Source organism: Balearica regulorum, chromosome 12, assembly GCF_011004875.1.
Source record: "Balearica regulorum gibbericeps isolate bBalReg1 chromosome 12, bBalReg1.pri, whole genome shotgun sequence".
Lineage (NCBI taxonomy): Eukaryota > Metazoa > Chordata > Aves > Gruiformes > Gruidae > Balearica > Balearica regulorum.
Window position 1 is genome coordinate 4,872,804 of NC_046195.1, and position 25,738 is coordinate 4,898,541.

Consider the following 25,738-nt stretch of genomic DNA (forward strand, 5'->3'; position numbering starts at 1 on the left):
AGTGACACAGTTCAGTTGCTAAAAGTTATTTTAGCACTTTTCCAGGTCTGTTATTAACTGAATCATTGCTCAGCTACCACCCCAGAAGCCTTAAGAGATGGAGAAACAAGTGGCCAGTCTGTCAAAAAAAAGGTTTGAATGTAAAGTTATATTATATAGCCTTTGCTAGCAAAATCTTGTGTCTTGTCTGACATACTGTATTACACACACATGTATCATCCTGCTATATGTTTCTATAGTCTGTTATCAAGTTGTTTTCTCTCTCCTCTAATCATTACTATTCTTTGAGTCAACATGCATCAGCTCTCTTTGGTTTAAATCCACAAAGAACAAGATATTTTTGTGTTATGTTTCTATGGGAGTTCACAGTTCTGGTGGTCTTGAGCACAGGCCCAATCTGATGTACAATATAGTGACTATTTGTGTTTCTGATGAATGCTCCGATATTAAGCAAAATTCATTACACCTACATTGATTTTAGACTAACGTCTAACCACATAGGAATGTAGCTTCTAAAATAAGAGGCTTTGCAGGAAGAAGTATAATGCCATTCATTGTTATTTAATCAAAGATCATTTTCTGTAGGCTAGGCATGTTGTCACCAATTTGCAAAAACTTAGCTTGTAATGTGACATTATAGTGGAATGCAAGTTTTTTGTGTTGTTTCTTGCAGCAGTTTAGAAAATGAGGGAAATCAGAGCACATAGAGAATATGCTTTCCTCTGGCCTTGAAAACTCTGCATGGCATTTGGATTTTTTTAAGAAAACTGGCACTTGGTAACATGATTGGTAACATCAATAACAAGATTACATAGATGGATGGTATCATACTGTTGCAAATGGAAAGAGGATGTGCTTCTTACACATACACCAGCTTTTATGTTTAATTCCAGGGCAAGAAGAATGGAAACTAGTAGACAGATTTGTTTAACTGAGACTCCTACCTTTCCCAGTAGTTTTGGTGTCCTTGTGAAGCCATTTTCACCAACTTCCTCCTCCTTTTAGGACTGCTACATATGCATGTCTTGTGTCCTTATCTGGCATACTGTATTATACACATGTAGTCCTGCTATATATTTATATAGACTATTATCCAGTTTGGGTTTTTTCTTTAACTAATCATTGATATTCTCCAAGTCAATATATGTGTGTGTATACAAATATTTTTGTAAGTACTATCTATCTCTGAAAAACAACATGCATGGCTTCACCAACAAAACATCAATACAAATGATGGATTCTCAACCTCCTGAGCATCAGTGATTTCTATGCATCAGAAAAATGTCATTGCACACAGACATATGAATAGATGGCAAAAATGGAAGGTTCTGTTCAGTCCCAGAAAAACTTAATGCAAAAATATCTTGTCCACTGTTGATTTTAATCTAAAAGACAGACAATGCACGTTATCTCAATATCAGTGATTACAGAGAAAACCCACGACTCGATAAGAGACTAGAATTGTCAGCTTTGTACAGGATGCCCTGTCGTCTCATGAATATCATTATTACACAGCAGGTACCTGTATCAAGGAATACATCCACGTACAAGCATTACTTTTAAAACTACTTGGAAGCAGTAGAACCAGGAAGATGGCCCCTCAAATGCCAAGCCCAGAGTGGAAGACGACTGCTAGGACTCTAGAAGCCACCTTTGTTTCCATCAAATACAGCATAGAAATACTTGGATCCTGTAGGGAACTCAACCACTGTTGCAGTCCTCTAAGACTGTCAGAGGAAGTAAAGAAAAATGCCTCCACAAGAAGGCCAAAGCTACTGAAAAAGTTGGAGTGTCTACTACAGTTGGAACAAAGGGGGAAGAAAGGAAAGAAAATACCAGATTAATCACAGTACTGTAGAACAGAGGAAAATGAAAAGATAAGCCATCTTATAAACAGGAAGCAAAGGAAGCTGCACCTCTTTTCATTTTCATGAGAAAAAAGAAAGTAAAAATACTTGACCTCAAGCAAAGCATAGCAGGGAAAGAACAGAATCCTGGCAAGCTTGTCACAAGCACCCACAGAGGATTTGAGAAGGGAAATAAAGCGTCTCCTTAGCATCTTTAAAACAAGCTGAGAAGTGATACTTTATGTACTTTTCATGGTTATCTAATGTGTATGTACAGTCTTACGCATGCATACATACTCATGCTGACAACATTGCAAAACAGAACATCTAAAGGCTCTACATTGCTTGTGTCTCTCTTTTTTTTTTTTTTTTTTTTTTTTTTAAATTACGTGCTTCTACAGAGGGAATACTAGCCCCGCAGAAACTAACAACTAACTGGGCTTCACTGGGGATGCTAACTTCTTCTATGCTCCAAACCTAAAGCATAAGTCTGTAGCAGTCTGATGTTGTCGCAATAACAAATGTTCATGCAACTCCTTCATTTTTAAGCAGCGTGCCTTTGATGACCTACGATTTTCCTAGAAGCTATTTCTTCCCAGGGAGACAAGATGGATGTCAGACTTTTTTTATTTTTTTTAAAACAAATATGACAAAGTAGTATAACTTCTTTAAGAAGTCCTTTACTAAAGGAGTGGATATCTATCCACTATAGGTGTGGTATCACACTACAGGTGTGAAGTCTATCTGTCCTTCAGCAGTCCCCTTCCAGTTTGATATTTCAACATTGCATTTACAAACTGCGATAATTAAATAAAAACTTAATTTGGAAAAAAATAATTGTGAAAAGGATTTGACAAAGTGAAAGGGAGGTGATTATCCAGCCAAACACTGAAATGCAGTGTTATTTTTCACATAAACACTGAGCACCTTGACTGAGAAACAGGGTCTACAAGATTAAATTTGGGGCACGGTTGACAGAATCCTTAAGGGTATCTTCCACCAAATACACACAGCACCTAACCCTTTCAAGCGCTCTTGAACATACACACATACACACTGTTAGTGACAGGTAGCCACAACATGATTTTAAAGCACGTTCTATATAAGAACATTATTCCATTTCTTTTCTTTGTTAGAGATTGAGAGGCTTTCTGTTAGCTACTGCCTTGTCAGACCACAGATGGTAAAAAAAAGTAGGTAAAAGACATCAGTCCCTTTCAAAAACTAGGCTAACTCTTCAACTACTGTTTTTTATTTTCAAAGGTAACAACTTATGCCAGTTAAGGAACTACTCCAAAATAAGCAGCTTTCCTCCAGCCTACTTTCATTTAAATAGAACTGCAGGTTCCAACCGCTCAGTTAACTGTCAATAGCAGAAGAATATATAAACACATCATAAATACCACAGAGAAAAGCAAATATCTTAGGAAAACATCCTTACCTTGCTGCTGCTGCTAAGAGGTTCTTGGCATTAGGAGCTCCAGGATCAACAGACAGAGACTTGGCAGCTAGTAACAGCTTACTGGAAGCCATGGAGATGCTCTTGAGGTTACCTATTACTTGAATCTGGTCCTCTTTAGTCTGGAAAACCACAGCAGCATAACATTAAATGCAGAATTTTCAAAAAAGAGAGTGTGCTAAAACCACATTTGGAAATCCAGTTTGGTTATCCACCTGAAACAACTGACATGCGGGAGACCATAGTCCAGAGAAGGACGTGTACCAAAGCCTCTGTTCACCGGACAGGTGGCTCTAGCTTCACTTACACAACAGAGAAAGAAACCCATACAACAATTAGCTTGGTTTCTAACAATGACAGTATTCACAAATGAGCAACGGAGAAACTTTACTACTTGTTGAACAACGCTTTTGTTGTCAAGACTCTCATGCATCTCTGCCTGGCACAACTGATCCACATTATTCGGTCAGTGTACGCTCTCTGTATTCTAGCATCCTCTGTGTAACCCACAGGCTAACATCTTTACTCACACAGAAAGATCCCTCCAGAAAGTCCTCTATCCTGAGAAAATATGATTCTATAAGCCTGCTTTGGTAAATGTTCCAACTTGGATGTTCTGTTACTTATTTTAAGCCATTGCTTGAAAAGGAAAACCTGCATATACATGCAATTACAGGGAAGTACTGCATTATCACAGTAAATAGCTGTGACTAGATTCTTCTGTCAATGATCCCTGGCAGTGCATTTCCAACAGGCTGTTCAGGGTTTCATGTAAAGAGCTTGCATGTTTCTCAGCTGAAGTGACTAGCTTTTACTCTATATTCACATTATGCTTCCTCCCTATCCCAACGTTTTGCTGGGCATCCAAAATACCTCGCATTGCTTCTGTTCAGGCAAAATAACTAGACAGAGACAGAAGGCATTCTCTTTTGAAAGATCGGCCATTAATAACTTAGATGTTTATCATCCCCTATGTCAGCAGGATAAGCAAATCTGCAAGGGCCACAAGGTCATCAGCAGATGGAATTATCTTTTCAAGTAGCTATCTGCAGCATCATTTCTACCTTTGACTTCATTGAATTGCCTCAAACAAAACATTCTAAAAGTCAATGAGGCCCATGGCTAAAGAGACAGTCAGGTACCTAACTCCTACTCAGTTTCACAGAGTCAGCTGATATTTGGTGCCTAACTCACTTCATGGATCTGAAACCTGAATGATTAAGTTTTGATGGAGAACAATCACCAGTTACTGTCTGTTCTCTCTACTCAGGTCTATCTACAAAGCATCTGCTCTACAAAGACACTTCATAAATGACTTCAAAGGCCTGGCACACTCAATGCTTTCTGGCTAGTTTTCTTTTGACAATCATTTCTTAGGTTTGCAAGTTCCTCCTACTAACTAGGGCAAAACAGTCTGTAGATTCTTTTTTCTGCAAGTTGTCCTAGCTCTCCTAGTACATGACCTTTTTTATATGCTGACATTTGCTATGCTAAATCCTCTCCAAATGACCAATTAGAGTCATTCAGTACACCTAAACCCACTAAGATAAAATGGAGGAGATATCTTCAAATGACTACCTAGACTTCTAGGAATAAGCTAGGTAATACGTGACAACATTCCTGATTGTTACTGAGTTAGAACTCTGCCAGATTTTACAACACTAAACAGAAGTCCAAGTGCTTGCTGTCAGATCCATGGCATTTTAGCCAGCCCTGTTCAAATGCTTGCTCCACTCTGTAGCAGGTCCACAGCAGCACCCACCATAGAGTAATATCAACTCTGGATTTGAAATGCATCTTTTCCTCCCTCTACTTAAAGCATTTGAAAATCAGCAAAGAAAGGTGCTAAATTTTGAACAGTGTTCACATAAATTATGCTCCATGGTAGTTCTACCAAAACTGAAGCAACCCTTTCCATAAGCTTTGACAGGTTCAGCACACCTTTGTACTTTCAGATATACAGCTCAAATTAGTTAACAGCCCAAACTGGACAGGGGAGTACAAAGTCGTATTTCTGACTGGGCACAGGAACAAATACCAATATCCTACATAAATCAAAAATGATGGGTTGACTTCCCACCAGATAACCAGTTACAGATGACTGCTTCATAGCGAACATCACCTGTCATATTTGGATAGGCTCACACTAGCACATAGTACTGTACTACTTGATAACCAAGATACTGCACTGCAAGAATCTATGCCCAAGAAAATCCTTGCTCCAAATTTACAAGATAAAAAAAACTTACTTGTGCTTGGCCAGCCATTTCAATACCAGCATCAAGAAATTCATCAAAATCATCACTGAATTTTCCAGAGGCTGCAGCCAATTCCCCACTTTGGCCCCGTGTAGCATGGACGACTTCTCCTGCTGACTGATTCAGGTCTGCTGCTGCCTGGTTCAGTTCACTCTGAGCTTCTTGAAACGACTTAGAACTTGGAGGCAGCTGTGAGAGACCAAGTGCCATATTTTATTGTCTGTCACGTCACACCAGCCCTTCACAATTGCTAAGTTCAACACAATTCAAGAACAGTAGTGAGCTTCACATACAATCTAGAACAGAGTACTGCAACTGGACTGGCTAGCAATTCAGATTCTGAATGCAGAATAGTCCAGCTATGGGAGAGATATCAATCAGAAATCTATACAATGACCTTAGTGCTGCAGTTTCTTTCAAGGGACAGATGAGTATGTAAGCCTTTCAAGTGACAGAGATGATGATATTTTATGGTTCAACTATGAAATTTGAAGTGATGAACTGAGTGGCAAAAGTTGGAGAATTTTCGTCTGCAAGTCATCATTCACTTCCACAAACAAGCTTCCCAGAACATCACACAAGTATTGGCAGCTCTTCACAATGACACTAAACTCCTGACCTGGTTTTATCAAAAGGCATGGCACAAACATATCAAAATACATTTTCTCCTTCATTCACAGGGTAGCAGGATCACTGGTAGGTGCAGAAAGAAGTTGTTCAAATCATATAACCTTCCAGCAACTTACCAGTGCACCACAGTTTTTAGGGTTTTTTTGTGTGGGGCTCAGTTGTTTTTTTTTTTTTTGGTTTTTTTTGGTTTTTTTTTGGTTTTTTTGTTGTTGTTGTTTTGTTGGTGGTTTTTTTTTTTTTACATGGATACAGTTAAACAGAAATATAACAATTCTTCTCCTTCCACAAAACCATAGATGCACCAAACATTGACATATCACAGTACTCCTTCAAACAGAACTGATACCTTTTAGGTGGGAGATGGATTATAATTTCCTAGTTTTCATATTCTTCAAAATGTTAAGTCACAGTTGGCATTTTCAAAAAAACCAAACTATAATGGTGATCTATGACAGCAACTTCAATATTGCCTTCAAAAGCCACAGACACATTTCACCTTTCCCATAAACTAGAGCAACAGCATTTCAGCCAAAGTAGCAGCTACTTAAATTTACATAACTTAAACAAAACTTTTATCAGGTATACTTAGGGTGCATTTACTAATAATAATTTGACACATGGGGAACCCAGATCTGAAATTTATTTCTATGACATCTCACCGAAGACAAGACATCTCACCGAATCAACAAGGAGCTTCTTGCTAGATTCCCCAATACTCTTCAAGGCCACATCCACATCCTTTTGTCCAGGCAGACAATTCACACAGTTATTCAAGGAGTGAGACACTGCTTTTGCCACCTGCGACACAGAAGTAAACACATCCACACCAAAAAAGGCTTAAGTGATCTTTTATCTAATAAAAGGCACATTCTACAGCCAGCAATTCCTACATTCTAAGGAGACCATTTTTGAGGCTTGCAACTTTCTTGGTCTGCTCACCTGTAGTCTAGCAGTAGTCATTATTTACACTCACCCATTTGATAGGAGAGCATTGGCAGGGCAGCTCCACAACTGCTCCTGGCACCTGGGATAAAGGCTGCAGCACTGAAGATAATGCCCCTGAAGTTTACCATATATAATCACAGAAATCTTTTGCATGCTACCTTTTTCTGACAAAGTCCTGATTAAAACAAATGTCTCCTCGATAAGACATTGCTTAAAACAGACCAATTATACAACTTTTCAAATCATTACAAAAGAACCTGTTACTCCTTAAATTCTTCAAAAGCAGTGGCCACCCGTGTAGAAGATGTGCATTCACTTTTTGAATATAAGATGAATACGGATCCTTCATTTGATAATGATCACTTTAACACTTGTTTCATTTTTGCAGTCAGGCAGCCTACTCAAATATGTTGTGGGTAAAAGCACTTAACTGCATCTTTGTATGAGTTTATTTTTCTAAAAGATGACATGCTTCACACCATCTGCATTGTTTCACATAAACATGATGTTACTATCTGAAACTTGCTGGAAGGAATAGAAAGCTGATATTCCTTGCAGCCTTATTTTCTGTTGTTCTCTCTCATTTAATGCTGTGTTCCAAGTAATTTCACTGGGTGTTTGATAATTCATAGAACCATAGAATCATAGACTGGTTTGGGTTGGAAGGGACCTCAAAGATCATCTAGTTCCAACCCCCCTGCTGCGGGCAGGGACACCCTCCACTACACCAGGTTGCCCACAGCCCCATCCAACCTGGCCTTGAACACTTCCAGGGATGGGGCCTCCACAACCTCGCCAGGCAACCTGTTCCAGTGCCTCACCACTCGAACAGTAAAGAATTTCTTTCTAACATCTAATCTAAACCGACCCTCCTTCAGCTTGAACCCATTACCCCTTGTCCTGTCACTACACTCACTGATAAACAGTCCCTCACCATCTTTCCTGTAGGCCCCCTTCAGAAACCGGTAAGCTGCATGTAGCTGCTGAAGTCACAACTTACCTGGGCTAATCTCTGCTGACTATCTGCATCCCCTGGTGCAGCCAGGGCCTGCTTCGCCTCCTGAATAAGCATAGCAGAGCCTTCCATGACATCCCTTGCTGAATCCAACATTGCATGTGCTGCCACAGGGTCAGTAGTAGATGCTGCAACCCCTCGTGCTGCCTGACCCAAAGTCTTCAAAGCCTGAGCAGTTTCTCTGGCAGCAACTCCTGTGTTCAGATTTCATCAATGATTCTGTTAGCACCCTTGAAGACAATCTTCGTATTTTATGACAGATGAATTCACAGGTAATGACCCATTACAAAACAACACTGCAAATGCAGTTTAAAAGAAAATCTGCAAACATGGACGCATTTGAAATACACAGCATCATTTGCCTAGAGAAACGCCTGTAGCAAAGCCATAAAGTAAATATTACACCCTAAAGACCACATTCTGGGCACAGCTCTACATCAGTGACTACATCTTAGTGAAGCACTGAAAAAGAAGAAAATTCAGAACCTGGAAATGAGGAAAAACTCATACTCCAAGCCATGGGTGGAAGCAACTCTCTGCAAGAACGGTGTACATGACTTCAGAGCCACAGCATCTCTGCTGCTTCTGAAAAATGCAGCTTTGGATTTTTTTAGACAATATACACAGCAATAGCTTAAGATCAAGCAATTAAAAAAATTGACAGATCATTAGGAGTGATACAACTTGATTGAAGCTAACATCACTGAGAGCATAAGCACGTGAAAGTAACTGAAGTCACAGAGAGGATATCATGAAATTAGTTTCTGTGGTCTGTCTGACCAACATTATAGGATGCTCATGAGCTCTAGTGCTAAGGCATGTGGCTGTATAATAGTCTCATTCTTCTATTTTTGAAATTTGTTTTGTCCCTTAATGAAAACCAATATGGAAACCACGGGGACCAGTGACAATTGGCATTCCTCAGGGGTCAGTACTGGGACCAGCACCGTTTAACATCTTTGGAGCGACACGGACAGTGGGATCTGCACACCCTCAGCAAGTTTGCCAACGACACCAAACTGTGTGGGGTGGTTGACACGCTGGAGGGAAGCGATGACATCCAGAGGGACCTTGACAGGCTTGAGAGGTGGGCCTGTGTGAGCCTCATGAAGTTCAACAAGGCCAAGTGCAAGGCCTTTTTAAATGCAGAAACTTTAGAAGACAATGAAAAGCAAGTCATAGTATATATATCAAAGTAAAGCCAAGCTAGGCAGAGAAATAGTACTGCCTATGTTGCAGTTACAACATTTCTATCTGACAAACCACAAAGAGCTTTCTACATTCTTAATTTAAAGAATATTTCAGGAAAAATACCCACACATTTTTGTTTCCTTTATTTAGAGTACCAGTAAGCATCTTTTAAGTTTGACTGAATTTATCACAGCTCCACAAAATAAAAAGGTCTGATTGTTTCCTTTTGGTTTGGTGTTGCTTTCATCCTCTACAATGACTTTCAGTACGAAGTGAAAAGAAACTGTGACAGTTGCAGACAAGAGGGAATTATTAAATAGTGAATATAAGCTGTAAAGAATTTTTATCACTGCACAACAGCAGAATGTCATAATACCTGAAAACTTGTGCTTGCTTGAGCACACAACAGTTTTTTCATACCAAGACAGTATGAGATATAAAATAGTTATACGAGCATTGAAAAGGAACTCATTGCTTTGTAGGACTTCCCAACCAAACAGCTCTCGTAGCTTGATGTTAAGAGAGCTACTAGAGTCAATTATTTTATATCAGCCACAAATACCTGTATTCCCTTGCCAAATACCCAGTGCCAACTTTTGAATAACTACGTGATAGAAACATAAGCCATGTTAATGCAATTACATCTGCTTCAAATGAAAGCAGCTGTAGGTTACATAGCCCTGATTATATCCAACGAAGCAGTAACTGCCATAATGCATTTCTTCAGTAATACTTAAAAAAAAATCCTACAGTAGCATTTGCATCAACAGCTTTCATTTCTTACCGAAGTAAGGAGACAGAACATTTTACCATTTAAGAGCAAACCTTTTTCCCCCCTGCAAAGAGCATTTTCTTTATTAAGGTGGGTTTGGTTTCTAAAAGTATAGGCTCAAAAACAAATTGCAGAATCTGTGTGCCTACATTCCCTGTTAGCTTTAACTCAACCTATACAAATATGATCAACAAGTCAGAAACACTAGCTGCATTATACGTGTAAACTGGTAACATACAGTAAGAGATGCAGTTTTAAACGTCACCAAACTATCCCGAGTATGTTTGCATCCTGTGCTTCAAAGAATATCCAAAGACCCTTTTAACCTTCTGAAAGGACATAGCAACATTTCCAGTGGCACTGAGCTTTTAATTGCATTATCTTTTAGTTCTGTCCTTCACAGAGCATCAGTGGCATATATTTACAAAAACAACAGATGTCTCTATTCTGATTATATACAGACACACAGCAGATTGCAACGGTATTCTTTTATGAAGCACATTATTCACACTAGCAATTCCTAGTAAATTGCCACAATTCACTATCAGCATAAAAAAAAAAGGTAGTAATTCCTTGATTTAAGTAGTTTGTGAAAAGAAACCTTCTATCAAGTATTTTATGGAAAGCAGAGGTTTTGCAGAGACTTTATGAATAAAACTACCTGTGTAGTGCTCGTTCCCTTGAGCAGCACAAGTTAACAACTGGGCCATTGATGAACCGACTGCTTTGGATGTACTTCCCAGGTCCTGAGCGCATTTCTCAAGCTGTGAAAAATTGCAAAGGACAGCATTCTTTGTTTAAGCTCAACTAAAACACATTTGTTTTGAAATAGTACTAAAAAAAATCCTCGTTTCACAAAAATCAAGCTTTTACCTCAGCTACCAAACACATACAGAGTTTCTCTGAAACCTGACTAGCTTGTTTTCTCTGTCCAGGGTGAAATAAATTAACATATTAGGTAATACGAACAGCAAAACTATTTTATAATTAACAATGGAAATCAATACCTTCATCTGAGGAGATGAAAGGTTTTGCCAGTCCTGGTAGGCTTAGAGAGTGAAAAGTTTTATTTGGCAGTCTTAGAACTAACTATTGAGTTCTTATCTTTGTTACTATTGAAAATAAATTCTTTTTGACAAGAAAAGACTGAAACATCGCTGCTACTAATCTGTAATTTGTGCAATAGAGAAAAAGGCCCTACAGTCCTATGAGTAATTCTGCTACAGAACATGCTTCTGGTGTGGTAGGAATATTTACTCTTTTTAAGAGAATTAATGCAAAATCCTGTCAGTGTCATCATTATCCAAAGCCTCCTGACTTGTTTTGCCTCTAATACTTAAAATTTTTTAACAGCTAACTTTGTTTGTTTTTAAATGAAGAACATCCTTCCTCAATTACAGTTTCTCCTGGGAGAGGTTTTAACTGTCCATCCACAGCTGCCATCTTCGCATCTTGCAGTTCATTTTTGAGCGTCTGGACTGTATTCAAAGCAGAATCGATTTCCATTGGGCCACATGCTTCATGAGCCTATTCAGAAATCAGATCAATATCACTCTTAGCAGCTGTAAGCCACTACTGGAAATAGCAAATGCTTCAGATATAATCACCCCCTCCCAAATTCTTGCTCTCATGACTTTAGAGGCCATTGTGGGCACTTTAAGTGATACACACCATGGATTCCAAACTCCTGCACAATATTCTTAGTTTGTGAATAGAATAACACACTGTTAAGGGCCACCAGGGGAATGAGATGTACTTAACTTGTGTACACATTCCTTCACGCTAGGCAGTCCAGGTACTGAGAAAATAACTGCTGCAGTCTGGACTTCACCTTTGACAAATAGCCTAACTATGCATCATGACTAAAGTCACACTGAACTCTGATGTGGCAGCCCACAATTATCAGTACCAGAGCTGAAAATTTTAATGTTAGCTCAGTTGTAGCTACCTATATGCTACAGTCCTGATTTTGGGCCTCAGTGCACACAAAAAAACCCATGGACTTTCCATTGATTTAAAAAAAAAAAAACCCCAACCAAAAAACCAACCAACCAAAAAACCCACAAAAAACCAAACACCCCCCCCCCCCCCCAAACCAAACCAACCTATACATAGTTTATAAATCTGTGCATGAAACACAGATAGCCTATGTCCCTGAATTTTAGAGATGATAGCTCCAGTTCACAATCACAACATTGACCAGAGCAGTGACATATCTGGGTTCTCCCCAGTCTGGCAGGTGCATGAGATATGCTCCCCTTCACCCGCTCCCCTTCAAATGTAACAGTAGCTCAGAACTTTGATGTGCTGCTCTAGGTATACCCTCCTCCTGTCTTTCTGGTATGGAAAGGGTAGCATGAGCTTTTTGGTTCTCTTGCCACTTCTCCCTCCCCTTTCTGACACTGAAGCCACCTGGAAGTCTGAACAAAATGTGTACAAAAAGCAACGCTGCGAAGTGAACATTGCCTGAGCATGAGCCGTTCCCTTGGGGGAGACACAGTGCACCAAGCAGGAGTGAGCCTGTGACCACCATCCAAGCCATCTTGCTTCAGCTGAATAAAACTAGTATTTACCTACCTTCTGCGAGGCAGTTCGTAGCTCAGCTAAGCTGGTAGCAAGATTCTTTGCACACTGACTTAGCTGCATTGCTGCTGCTTGATCAGTCACAGTGGGGACTGCAGCTTTAGCGGATGCCACCATTTTACTTCCAGGCTGTTCAAAGAAAAGCAGTGAACATGACTAGTTTTACCAGCTCATTTTCTTTAAAGGCGGCTTAGGATTCAATAAACAAACTGCTTCCTACATTCACACACTCATGAGGTTTCTGGATTTCCTGTAATGACTATTTCATACATTTCCCTGCTCCTTAACCACGCACCTTTAGATCCAAGCATTTTATTCATATGCTGCATCCTGTCATAATTCCACATCGCCGTGTCCTCCGCAGCAGGACTCATTTGTGCTTTACTAGTACAATGACTACTTCATTGGTACCAATGTCTGCCTCAGGCCTTTGAGTACTCATGTAGACTACTGAAAAATATTTAAATGTGCAGTTTTGCCATTCAGCATCTGTGGGGTACGAGCAGGTCAGGTGGCACAGATGGCAAATTTGTCTCAATGTTTCTAAATATTAAACTCTGCCAAAATTCTATAAATTGAAAACTCAAAAAAATATTCAATCAATGACTCCTCACAGGGTTTGCCGCTAATACAATCAAAGTATTTTGCCAATGCTCACCATCACCATGGTACACATATACAGCCAAAGGGGAGATTAATCACTTTAATGACTCCAGACGGACTCATAGAGCAAAACACTCAGAGTGAGAGCACTGTTCACAATACCTCTGCCTACATGGGACCATGAAGAACCTGCTAACAGCAACCAATGAAAGAGTTCATTTCCATTCCACATTTCAGGCAGGACTAACTGGTGCCAAGTAATGACCATATCATTACAGGGAGCATTGGTTTCTTTTGTTTGTTTCTTGTAATGTCAACAATAAACCAAATAGTTTGCTATTGATGCTCAATATTTTGCCTATTTTTTAAAAGATATTATGGAAGAAGCACACAGTCAAATTTTGTGTTTTGTTCAAAACTTCAATCAGGATTTATTATGTGTGCGGGCTAGTATCTGAAAAACCATGGTAATATTCCCTTTTTTTTGTGAAGAATTCTGGAGCTTGTTGCTGCAACACTAACTTTACCTTCACTAAGAAAAGTTACAACAGCATCTCACATATTCAGACCTCTGCATAGAAAGATGCCGAATTCTCTCCATCTTGTTCTTTAAACTCTCTCCCAGAAGGCAAGTGCTATAGCTATGAATGTTTCTTCTCCATACATTTCAGGTTTTTTGTTACTTTCACCCTCAATTTTGGCAGTTTTCACTCTCCACAACTGAACGTACTTCAGCCATCTCATCTGAAAAACCAAATTCTCCTCAGCGATGGCTTACAGTCAGTGATGAACTTCTTTACATGGTTCTTCACAGTTTACGGCTTATTTATCACAATTAAAAACATACAGCACTAAAAAATACTTTTTGCTCTGATGGAATCTACTGCAGTGATTGATTCACTTCACCTGAAGGAAGTTCTGGCTTGAATTTATTAGAGCAAGCTGGGCACTGAGGTCTTCTGCCTGAGCTTGACTTCCTCTTACACCCTGCACCAACTGAGGAATGTGGTCTGCAACATTCTATAATAAACAAAAGGAAGATGCTTTTAGCACATAAATAAAAACTCCAAACCCTCTGACACTAAAGCAAACCCTCTCCCCACTCCCCTTAAAGACAACTGTAATATTCACAGGTACAATACTCTCGTGCCTTCACAGAATTTGTTTAGGATTCCATGGAACTGAATTAATACACAATACGATTTTTCAAAGACATTCTTCTTTTACTTAAAAAAAAAAAAAAAATCTTTATTCAAGCTACTCATTAGTTTAAAGACCGTACAAGATAATCTAAGACTCTTCTGCAAAATTAAGTACACAAAGTATTTTGAATTACCTCCTTTGCATGTTCAAATGCTAGTAGGGGAGGTGACAGATTTTTCAAGAGAATGCCTTGCTTTCAGAAACACATTGTCTTTTACAAACAAGTACCTCAGTCTACTTTTCCTTGACTTCTAACAATACAACATCTACAGTATGGCTGGAGCATTCTAAAGTGTGTATTGCTCCTGGACTGCCCAGATTCATGGTCCTCGTCCATCTATTTCACAATAAAACTTTTTTAAAATTCATATTGAAATGGCAGCTGCCTACAAAAGAATCACAGAACAGTAGGGGTCGGAAGGGACCTCTGGAGATCATCTAGTCCAACCCCCCTGCTAAAAAGATGATCACCTAGAGCATGCTGCACAGGATTGCGTCCTGGTGAGTTCTGAACATCTCCAGAGAAGGAGACTCCGTAACCTCTCTGGGCAGCCTGTTCCAGTGCTCTGTCACCCTCAGAGTAAAGAAGTTTTTCCTCATGTTAAGATGGAATTTCCCGTGTTCCAGTTTGTGCCTGTTGCCCCTTGCCCTGTTGCTAGGCACCACTGAAAAAGCACTTGCTTCAGGTGATTTGGTTGTTACTCAACAAATACATGCCGATATATATAAAAACCTGTCAATCCTTTCTAGTAAGGTGTTTGCAGGGGTATTTGTAACAGTCAAGTAGTTCAGCTTTTTGAAGCTCTCCACGCACTACACATGGAAACTATGGATAACACAATAAATGAGGGTTCTCCAGAATTCATACAGATGACTGTGTGTGATCCTGGTTTTGGTTGTTTGGTTGTTTTTGTTTTGTGTGTTTGTTTTAAATACCCTTTTGAGGTTGCAACAGTATTATTACAGAAGGTAATCTTCAGTACCCCATAACACAAGAGTTCAAGAGTTATTTGTCAATGGGTTGTGATGTTTACCTTACAGCTCTGCACAAGTTGCTGGTGGGCTGCTGTGTTCTTATTTGAAACAGCTGCATTCTGAGAAGCTGCAATAGTCTGAGTAGCAGCAGCTGCAGCTTGTTTAGCTGCAATCTTTGGAGAAAAAGAAACAGTTAAATCAGTGATAAAACTCTGAGTAATTCAGAGGATGAAATACATATTATAGGTAACTTTGACAGTACCAAATTTGACAGATTAATACATTTTATCCCTTAATTTGATTTGCCCTAAGCAAACCCAGGATTGCTCTTCTCTGAAGATGAAAATGAGCTGAACACTGTTATCCATCACTAACTTGCCAATAAAGAAAAAGGTGGAACTAGGAGGATTCTAAGCTCTTACTCTTGCATAGCTTAGGTTGCAATATGACCAAAAGAAGTCAGGCCGGAAATGGTCTAATCAATTAGCTCCGTACAAAGAAGGTCAGCGGAAACAGGCAAAGTACATACAGTGCTTCACACTGCTATATTAACACCTGTCACCAAAGACTACTGTGATTGCTCTATGCAAAAGCAAAAGATACTACAATGATGCAGAGGTACCAAATACTGGTATTACTGAGTCTAAAAACACTGAGGCGGCCTTCTTCAAATGTCTAGGAGTCTTATTATCAAGCTCTCCCTATTATAAAATTAAAAATTCAATTTATCCAAGACATTCCAACATGCTGTACAGTACTTTTCTTTAACTGGCCCACTAAATAAAACCAAGCATGAAGTTCATTCTTATCATTACACATTTCACTCCTTTGTAAGGCAGTATATATTATAACAGCAAAACAAAAAAGTCCTTTCTATAAAGCTTTCTTGCATGCAGTTAGGAAACTGAGACATCAGCCTTTATTTCCTGAAATACTCCTGATTTTTGATTCTAGACAGATACAGTAATTTAAATGCATTTCTGGAACACCGCTACCTACTTAGATCCTCCTGGTTTGTCTAATCTCATTGCACTTGAATCAGGCTACTGTAAAACCACAGCTGGAAACTAGGAATGACAAAAGGCTTTTTTTTAATCTGTCTTTTCTACATTTTAGCTGAGAATGGGAAGATCACATCTTGCCTACAATACAAACTTCAGACATATTTTATCCTTCGTGCACAGTAGATTGCCTTTCTCCCCTTTGGCTGTGCTACCAGATATGGTGTAACTTTTCACTTTTGTTTCTGCTTCTTTGATTCTCTGAATAACTTACCAGTTTAATTGGCTATGGTGCAATTCAACATACCTGTGTACGGAAGTTTACATGAAACTCTGGCAGATGTACTAGTAAAAGCACCAAAAGATATTGTGTGTAAATGAGAGATCATACAGATAAATTAAAACACTACTGAAGTAGTTTCAGCTCAGCTGTTTGAAACCTCAGCTGTTCTAATTTTATTTCTAAGCAACCAGCAAATGCCTTCTGAGTCAATTTCTTACATTACTACATCAGTGATCCAAGTTGCTCAATTTTCTGAGGACTATGGTATCATATACTAGCATCTCTAATACTAAGCCTTGTACTCTGGAACTGAGCTTACAGTGCTATCATTCTATGTTTAGCACTTTTCCTGAAACACATGCATTTCTACTTGCTTGAAATAATCTACAGATGCTAAGTATTAAAATGGAGTAAACTGAAAATTCAACAACATATAGTTTTCAACCTCTAATCTGTTGACAATTTTCTTCTTGATGGCATTCTGTGCAGCAGCATTTGTAGCAACACGCAGTCCCTCTGCTGCTTCTCTCAGACGCTGCTGTTGATCCTCATTTTCAGGATTGGCTGCAGCTCCCTGCACAAAATTTCAGAGTGGGGGTGGGGGAGGAACAGAGCTTCAGTAAAAGTTCCTGGAGAAAACATAGATGAATATCAAGGCTTTTGCTCCAGATAGCATCTGCTACATCAGCCTTTACTTTCCTTATATTATCTTAACAAAATTTAGAACAACATTAAAATGTTATAAGATTTTGAAGTGGAAAATTTATTGCTAGTGCAAGGCTGCTACTGAATACATGAGATACTTTGAGGAAGGAGTTGAATATTTGCTTCAGATACTACTTTAGGTGCTTGGGAAAAAAGCCTTTGTAAACTGCTTCCACTATGATCTGTAGTAACATCTTTAGATTAATGTAGGTTTTGAAAAAAACAGTTTTTAAGATTCCCAATTCAATATGCCTTTCAGTAACTGCAATCCAAAGCCTGAGATTTAACCCAGTAGGTTTTCTCCATTTGAAGTCTGGGAAAGTACTAGAAAGTCAAGGATATGCTCTGCAGCTAGGCATATGGACCTTCTAGAGCCCTAGCAGAATGGCTGGTCCTGATTTGTAAACATCATTTAAGTGCAGGATCTGGGAAACAATTCAAAGAACATATTCCTCTCTAGTGGATTTAAATAGGTTTCTAGTACAGAAAGGAAAGAAAAGGTTAGGCATTTGCCTCTTTTGTGAGAGCAGGGAGTGGGCAACAACACAGGCAAGATTGCTCAGGTGGAGGAAACTGTTCCTAAGACAGAGGCAGAGCTGCTTTGTTAACAATTTTTCTAAGAGATATTTGTAAAAGGTTGCTGTGGGTTTGTTGTTCCATTTGTATTGGTAGACTGGTACAAGATCTCGCACCACAGTGGTTGCGGCTGGTGGTAACTGCCCTAGATGGCTTGAGTCGTGACTGCCCTGTACACAGGCAAGCAAAACAGTGCAAGAAGAGTTTTTAAAAACAAAATAAAAAAACCCCAGGTAACTAATAAATTGTTTCTTCTGAATGTACCTAGCATAAGTCATTTAATGCAGAACATTTGCAGGATAAGAAAAAACATGTCTACTATCCCTATCTACAATATCCCACATACCATCTCTTCTTTATGTATAACCATACAATTTTAAGCTAGTTCAATTTTAAGTTAGTTCATTTTCCTGGTACCTTTGCAGCTTCAACCATGCGGGCTGTAGAATCTGCCAGGAGCTTTGCAGCAGCCAGAAGCTTCTTAGAGTTGTCCATGTCGATTTCTGCTTCAGCATCTGACCTCATGGCATTGACAAGATCAGAAGTTGCTTGAGCCAGCACTCTGGCCTGCCGTACCATTTCACCTGTGGTGTACAATTCTGTTTTTACTTTCCTTCTTTCTGCATTTCAGTTTTGGTTTCAAAAGTCATCTCAAGATGAAAATAAAGTTACATTTGCTGAAATATTCTTTTGACTTGAACACAATACATAAATAGCTCATAACTTAGAAGCTTCATAAACAAAATCTTGGATTGCAACATAAATGAACGAAATGGCTACACTAGAGATTAAGAAAAAACAGTTATTTGCATTCTAGATAGCAAGACAAAAAACAAAACAAAAAATCAATACTTTAGTGTAATTTTGAATATACAATTCAAGCCAACTCCTGGGCCAGTGAAGACTAATAATTCTGCTTTCAAATTACAGCCAAGACTTCACTCCTTGATTAAAACTTACCCATATTTCACTTAGTCTTCTTTTGAGAAAGTTCTTTTGGAGAATTATCGTCTAAAACTAAATGAAGAACTCTGTCGAAAGAGACTCAGCACCAATGAGGTTGTTTTGTCCAAAAATAAGGTGTGTATTTAAGATACTTGAGTCATGTTCTAGTCATGGTGAAGCACAGAGATGAAACAGTAATGCTTCTGAAGTGGTTACATACCCTATCTAGAGCAAATTCATCTGGTTCATAATAGACTTGAACCCATAAAGCCTTTGGCTTTCTGTAGGTTATCAAATCAAGTAAGACTTATTTGGGTCTAAGGCTTCATTCTTTTCAAATGCTCTAAAAAATCATGGGAAAGAAAACCAAAGCAGCATTTTTCTCAAACACAAAGGTGATTTGTGGGCTTCAGAATTAAGTGGCTTCCTACCAGGCTCCTCTGGTCAAGCACAGAAAAAAAAAAAAGTGTTCTAGCTATTACCAACTATTTCCCAGTATGCAATTTTGCAATTAAATTTTTTACCAATAATGGCTAACTCAGCTCCCAGTCCAAATATTCCACTTGGAAAAAAATCCCTTTAAATGCCCTTTCCTACAGTACTAAGCCAATAAGTAGAACAGAAAGAATAACCTGATTGGGCAGTAATACAGTAGTCACAAGCCAGCAAGTCTTTGCTGTTAAAATTGCAGCCACAGGAGTTCAATAAGTTGGAAACACAGACTGGAATCTGAATGCCTTCTACAAAAAACCTAAGTATTGCACAACAAGATCTTTGACTGTGAACAGAAAATAAATGGCCACCTCTTTTACTGCATCCTTCTGTACAGAAGCTGAATCATGAGTGACAGCTAAACATAAAACTTGACATGCTTTTCTGTGCACATCTACACTAATTAAATTCCTTAGGATAGCTACAGAGCATGGAAAAAGTTTTTCCACAGCTTTCAATGCGAAGATTAAATTGGTTTAGCAACCATTCCTGCGCATCTTTTAAAAATTTTAATCACTCGGCTGTCTCATAAAGAAGATTCTAGGGTCAAAATACACTTAGAATTTCACTCATTACTTCCTTGCACGTGTTCCTCTAGAAGAGTGCTGCACGGCTGAAATGACAGTTCCTTAAAAAAAGAATCATCTGAAATTTCTACCTCAAACACAACAACTAAGATGACTCTACAATAAAAGATTAGCTTGTTATATCAACTGTAATGTAAATACAACTATGACTGAAATATTTTGTCTCCTGGCCTTGTCTTCATACAACATGAAAGAAAAGACCCAAACCATACTCTTCACCATAACTGCTTTTTAAAACTGATCCCATTTTAAACTTTCTATTAATTGTCTTGATTTCAAGTTGATACTGCCCCTACATGCTGTTGCTACTTCATAACATTTTTAACTATTGAAATTTCACTATTTTAAGTAATTTACTGCTTCTTTACTAAAAATGCATATTGGATCGGCTAAATGTAAGGCATCTCAAGTTTTGGTTGGTTCTGGAAGCTGTACATTTTAGAAACACCACAGAAAAAAGGAGAGCTAATTTTCAAAATCTACAACAGAATCTACACATAATAAAATCAATCACTGGAACGTATTCACCCAGGTACCTGACTTCATATTTGGAGATGAGAAATTGTTATGCAATTCTGTGAAGTGAAGCAGTGGTGGAAAACAGACAAAAATACTACAGTGATCTTTTCACATGATACTGAGTGTTGTCACAGAACATTCATTCTATCTAGCATGCAGCTATGTGCATTTTGCCGATTTAGTATTATGGGTTGAATGACTACCCATCATGACAGCACTAGCCTAGAAGCACAGCACACGTAAGAGAAGGGGTTTTTTACTTGCATTATTTGAAATGTGCACATCTCTGAAACATGGAAAGCTACTGTCCCTTAGAGAAACTTACCAGCATCTCCCATTGAACTGAAAATACTCTCTGTGACACACATGATGGTATCTGTAGCCTGATCATAGCGTCCGATGGGCTCTCCCCTGCTTGCAAACTGGCGGACATGCTGCAAGAGGTCATTCAGGGCTTGGCTGACAATGCTGGCAGCTGCACTGACCTGCTTCAGTAACTCAGTGTCATCTGTGGCAGCCTGGCAGGCCCTCACACAGTTCTCCACTGACCGGTCTACCAGTTTCCCTGCCTCAATCAGCTGTTCCTGACACACTGGAGAGCTGATGGTGGGACTCACAACCTGCATGGGAAAGGACACAAAGCATTCAGAAAAGGCTTATTTGCAAATTTCCTAACTACTAACAAGTGAAACACATACTACGTTAGTTTTTAATCTTCAATTTATCTGTTTTCCTAGACAGAAAACCTTGAAAGTGAGTATTTAAATAGGTGGCTTCAGACATCTAGATTAGAAATCTGAGCTCTGCATATCATTGATTTAATCTCAATTTAGATTCTGAGAATGGAGGCCCCGACCTCGTTTCATGCTTCTTCAGCAGCTACTGAACTGAGAAAACACTAGACACTGTTCTGGAGGGCAGGCACAAACCAAACTCCTCCAGAGTAACTCTGTCCACTGGGCAGACTTCTATACCCTGGAATTCCAAATAAAATGAAATCTTAATTGGAACTGGTCTCATAAAGCCTTGTTGTATCAGCCTTTTGTTTGTTTAAATAAAAGTAGTGCTTGGCACAAGCCAAACAACATTCTACTTCTGAGGCCACAAGACAAGTAATAAGCCCTGTAATGTATAAATTAGAAACAACCCTCCCCCATTTTGTTCAGACATATCTGGACAGCTTTTAGCAATGGGAAAACTGTGCATATCTTCTGAGGAAAACAGGATGCCACTGCGTGTCTCATGCCATATTGAAGAAATTCACAGGCAGTAAGAACATCAAGTCCAAATAATGAAAATTCATATGGATATGAATTACAAAAAGCCCTTGCAGCCAGAGAAATCAAGTAGGAAAATGTTGAAAATTTAATACCTAATATTGGCTATTAATTTTAATATAAACCTTCTGGATGTTTCACAACAGTTGAATACCCGTTTCCCTGCAAAAGATGACACTGTAGACTTCAAAGGCAGCATCCAAGTAGGAAATGCAAACTGTTTAATTTTTAAAATTATTTTATTTATTTTTAAGATCAAAAAAGGCTGCAGAAGACATAATGCTCCAATTGCAGACTTCAGAATTTGAAGTCTGATCTCAACTCCTGTGTAATTTGCTTAGACCAAAAATCAGTACTTGGCCAAAAGCAATGGATCTATTAAAACAACTGGGCTACCGTAAATTAGTGCAAATATATTTTAAATCAACGATCACTAACTTGATTTTATTTTCAGCAAGAATACCAACTTTTAATTATTTAGCTTTAGATGAGGTCTAGTGGAGGGTGTCCCTGCCCATGGCAGGGGAGTTGGAACTAGATGATCTTTAAGGTCCCTTCCAACCCAAACCATTCTATGATTCTATGAGGTGAACCCACCCTCATTCTAGGCTTTATTAGAAAACTTACATAGTGCCCCAGGCAAGCTGTGCTTCTTGAACTAATTTTTTTTTTCTTTTATCAATTTTAGTAATTAATCAGATGGGCTCTGTTATTTGTGGAACGTCCTCTGGAGATTACCTCACATCCTCTGGGCTCCTGATTGCCACTGTTATAGGTGATAATTTATTAATCAACAACTTTGATATTACATAAATCTAGAGCTATGATATTAATGCAATATATTACCTGAGACTATTGGAAATGCACAGAGCATACAGTCCAAACGATACCTCGCCATCTCACAAACACTGCTAGCCTCACCTTCGCGCAAGCCACAAGCTGCGAAGTAGACAGCGCACACTGTGTAGCGGCAGCAATGACCCTGTTCTGCAGGACTGTATCCTCAGCAACCTGTGCTACATTCTTGGCCTTCAGCACTAACATGGCAGCAGCATTTGCAACAGCTTTGGCCAGGCTCATCAGAACATCCTGGTGAAATAAAGGCAAATTCAGTCTCATGAACAAAAAAGTATATACTTTGTTTATATTAAGATCAAATCTCCTGAAGGTAAGAAGTTCTCCTGTATCAAAACTTGACCATTTTGTTTCATGTAAAGCAAACATGGCTATTTCTTCCTGTTTCCCCACCTCAAAGGCTACATTCCATATACTTCTGGTTTTTTGGTGGGATGTAGTCTTCCTAATGCCCGTACTGTTAAAATGATCTGGCTTTCCTGTAAAAAGATACTACAGATACACATATGCATAATTATAACTTCACAGCAGAAAGAAAACCTAGGATTTAAAAGATTAAGAACACTAGTTCTGATTTCCGTTTTTAGAGTATGAAGGTATCCCTTTCCTTACCCACCTTCTCCAACACTCTATAGCACTTACCAGAAGGTTCAGGGTCTTTCTCTTACAGAAAAAGAGAGGGCTGCAATACATACGCAACTGAGAAAACAAATGAGAACTCTGATGAAACTTGCAGACATATTTACTAGTGGGATCAAGTGTTTAAAATAGCCTGTAAGTTATATTAGAAGACATCTTGCATACAGTGCACTCCAGAGGTCTGTCTGTTGCTATAAATTACTTCCTCTTGGTTCTGGTACAAACCTGTTCTTGGCATTGAGTGAAAAAATCCAGATATGTTTTTAACAGAGCATTTAAGAACAATGGTTTTAAACAGCTAATAGCTAACATTGTTGTTAAGTCATACAGGCATTATGATTTGATAATGGATAATACCAATCATCTTAAAGAAATTATGTTTGCCATACAATAATTTTCTTCTACTCAGTTTACCAAAAGGTTGTGTAAGCTTTTGTTTATGTGCATGCATACATACAGACACAGCAAACACTTCTGTGAAAAATACTATATTCAGTAAGAAATACTCACTATTTATTAATAAACATCCATTCATTCTTCATAAATACATGGCATAATAGGTCATTAGCTTGCAAAGACAGTGAAACACAAAGAAGGGCAAGGATTTGTCTGTGTGCATGTGCAAGTTGTAATATGCTGCTTCTGACAAAATCCCTATGGCATTCAGAACAATTGATTAAGACTACACATGTGGCCCTGGAAAACTCAGTTATTACCTTGCATCTGACACAGTGTACTTAGTGAAGATAGGCAGAGTTTTTAAAAATAAGCTGTTTGCTGTTCCTTATTTTCTGTGTCTGACTTGGCACTATGACACATAACTTGCACTCTGCTGCAACTGATGCAAATGGGAACTGCAATTCAAACACAGCAAGCATGACACAATGTCAAGAATTTGACAGATCAATAGGTCATAGGGTATCTTAAATTAGCACACCTCTGGACTTCCATGCCAAATTTTCCATGGGTAAAAATGAAATGACAGCTCTACATCCTACAGGAAGTAGGATATAAAACTATAAAAGTTATTATGTATGCAACACTGAGGTACTGAAACTCACTATAAAAGAAGCCAGTGATGAACATAGTGGTGAAACTAAAAAGCAGAGTAGAATTTGAAAAGCAAGGAGTCTGACCAGTGTGCAAATAGCACAAACCATACATTTTAAACACTGAGGGAATTACAGTGTAAACAGCTCTCCATGAAGCAAGAAAGCATCTGTATGATGCACAGAATGAAGCACTGTTTCCTATGAAATCAGCACTCTGTGTAATTAAAAACAGTTTCATAATGCATTAACCTCAATTAGCACTGAGAAACTTCAAATCTAGCATTTCCTAACTGCACTTTGGGAAGCCTGGTTTTATGCAGTGGCCTCCTCATTAGAAAGCTGCAGAGTTCTGACAGTGACAAGCAACCCCTTCATTACCTGGAATCTTTCATCCGTTTCATTCTCTCCAATTTGTCTCAGCAGCTCCCCGCTTGCTTGCCCAATGCTTCCAGCTGCAGTCAAAACTGTCTGTCGAGGCTGGAAAAATATAATGGTGAAATACATTAATTCAAACACAATGAGCTCTACTTGAATTTTAGATTTCTGCAAGGAACTTCTGCATTAGCATGCAATTAATGTGGCTAAAAAAACCATTCACAACAACTATCACACAGAAACACTGTGGAAAAATCTTTACTGTTGCACATGCACAACTGCCCATCTGTATTTCAGGAGTTTCATCTGAAGTACTCCCAGAGAATGTATAAAGAATTTTGAAGAACTTGAATAGACATTGTTAAAATAACTTCAAGGATAATTAAGGATGCACAATCAATATGCCAACTGATCTGAAACATCAGGAGATTTCAAAACATAAATACCAGAAGATCAAAGGCAAACTGGCTGCAGACTCCAACTCATAACAAACTGATCAAGGTAATCCATCCTGGTCAGTACCACTATCATTTCTGGAAAACTACAGAGGGATTAACTTCTCATTTTATATGTCAAAGTAGACAAAGATAGTCAATAAAAAAAAAAATCCTGAATGAGTATCTCTCCACTTCCTAATAAATTGAGTCATAGTACTGTTTGAAATTTGTTTCTAAAAGAAAATAGAGTACACAGATAAATTAACTATTTATTACACAAATCAATTAACCTCTGCATATAATACAGAACATTCTAATACCAAGGTGCAAGACTTAAGGCATAAAGGCAGAGACAGATGAAGGAATAAGAAGTAGTCAAAAGAACTGCTTGCACAGGGGACATTATGTGGCACTGAGCAGGTGAGGCTTTGAAGCCAACGTGTCTCAAAAAAAGCCAACATGTCTCAAAAAAAGCCAACGCCATGCCCTTCAAAGAAGGAATCTGAGAAGTTTC

The 25,738-nt window shown here is 38.7% G+C and overlaps 1 protein-coding gene across 10 annotated transcripts in view; it reads right to left on the minus strand.

Annotated features, from left to right (window-relative positions):
• The window catches only part of TLN2 (talin 2), a 253,175-nt gene that overhangs the window by 69,395 nt on the left and 158,042 nt on the right, over nt 1-25,738 (minus strand). For all 10 annotated transcript variants that reach the window (XM_075765049.1, XM_075765047.1, XM_075765051.1 and 7 more), the window contains 14 exons: nt 24,791-24,889; nt 22,788-22,955; nt 20,915-21,209; nt 18,464-18,630; nt 17,211-17,339; nt 15,541-15,654; nt 14,210-14,323; nt 12,695-12,829; nt 11,516-11,644; nt 10,779-10,881; nt 8,140-8,348; nt 6,873-6,992; nt 5,556-5,753; nt 3,289-3,428 (listed from right to left, as the gene is read on the minus strand). In XM_075765049.1, the coding sequence (XP_075621164.1) occupies nt 3,289-3,428; nt 5,556-5,753; nt 6,873-6,992; nt 8,140-8,348; nt 10,779-10,881; nt 11,516-11,644; nt 12,695-12,829; nt 14,210-14,323; nt 15,541-15,654; nt 17,211-17,339; nt 18,464-18,630; nt 20,915-21,209; nt 22,788-22,955; nt 24,791-24,889 (2,120 nt within the window). The remainder of the gene's footprint in view (nt 1-3,288; nt 3,429-5,555; nt 5,754-6,872; nt 6,993-8,139; nt 8,349-10,778; nt 10,882-11,515; nt 11,645-12,694; nt 12,830-14,209; nt 14,324-15,540; nt 15,655-17,210; nt 17,340-18,463; nt 18,631-20,914; nt 21,210-22,787; nt 22,956-24,790; nt 24,890-25,738) is intronic.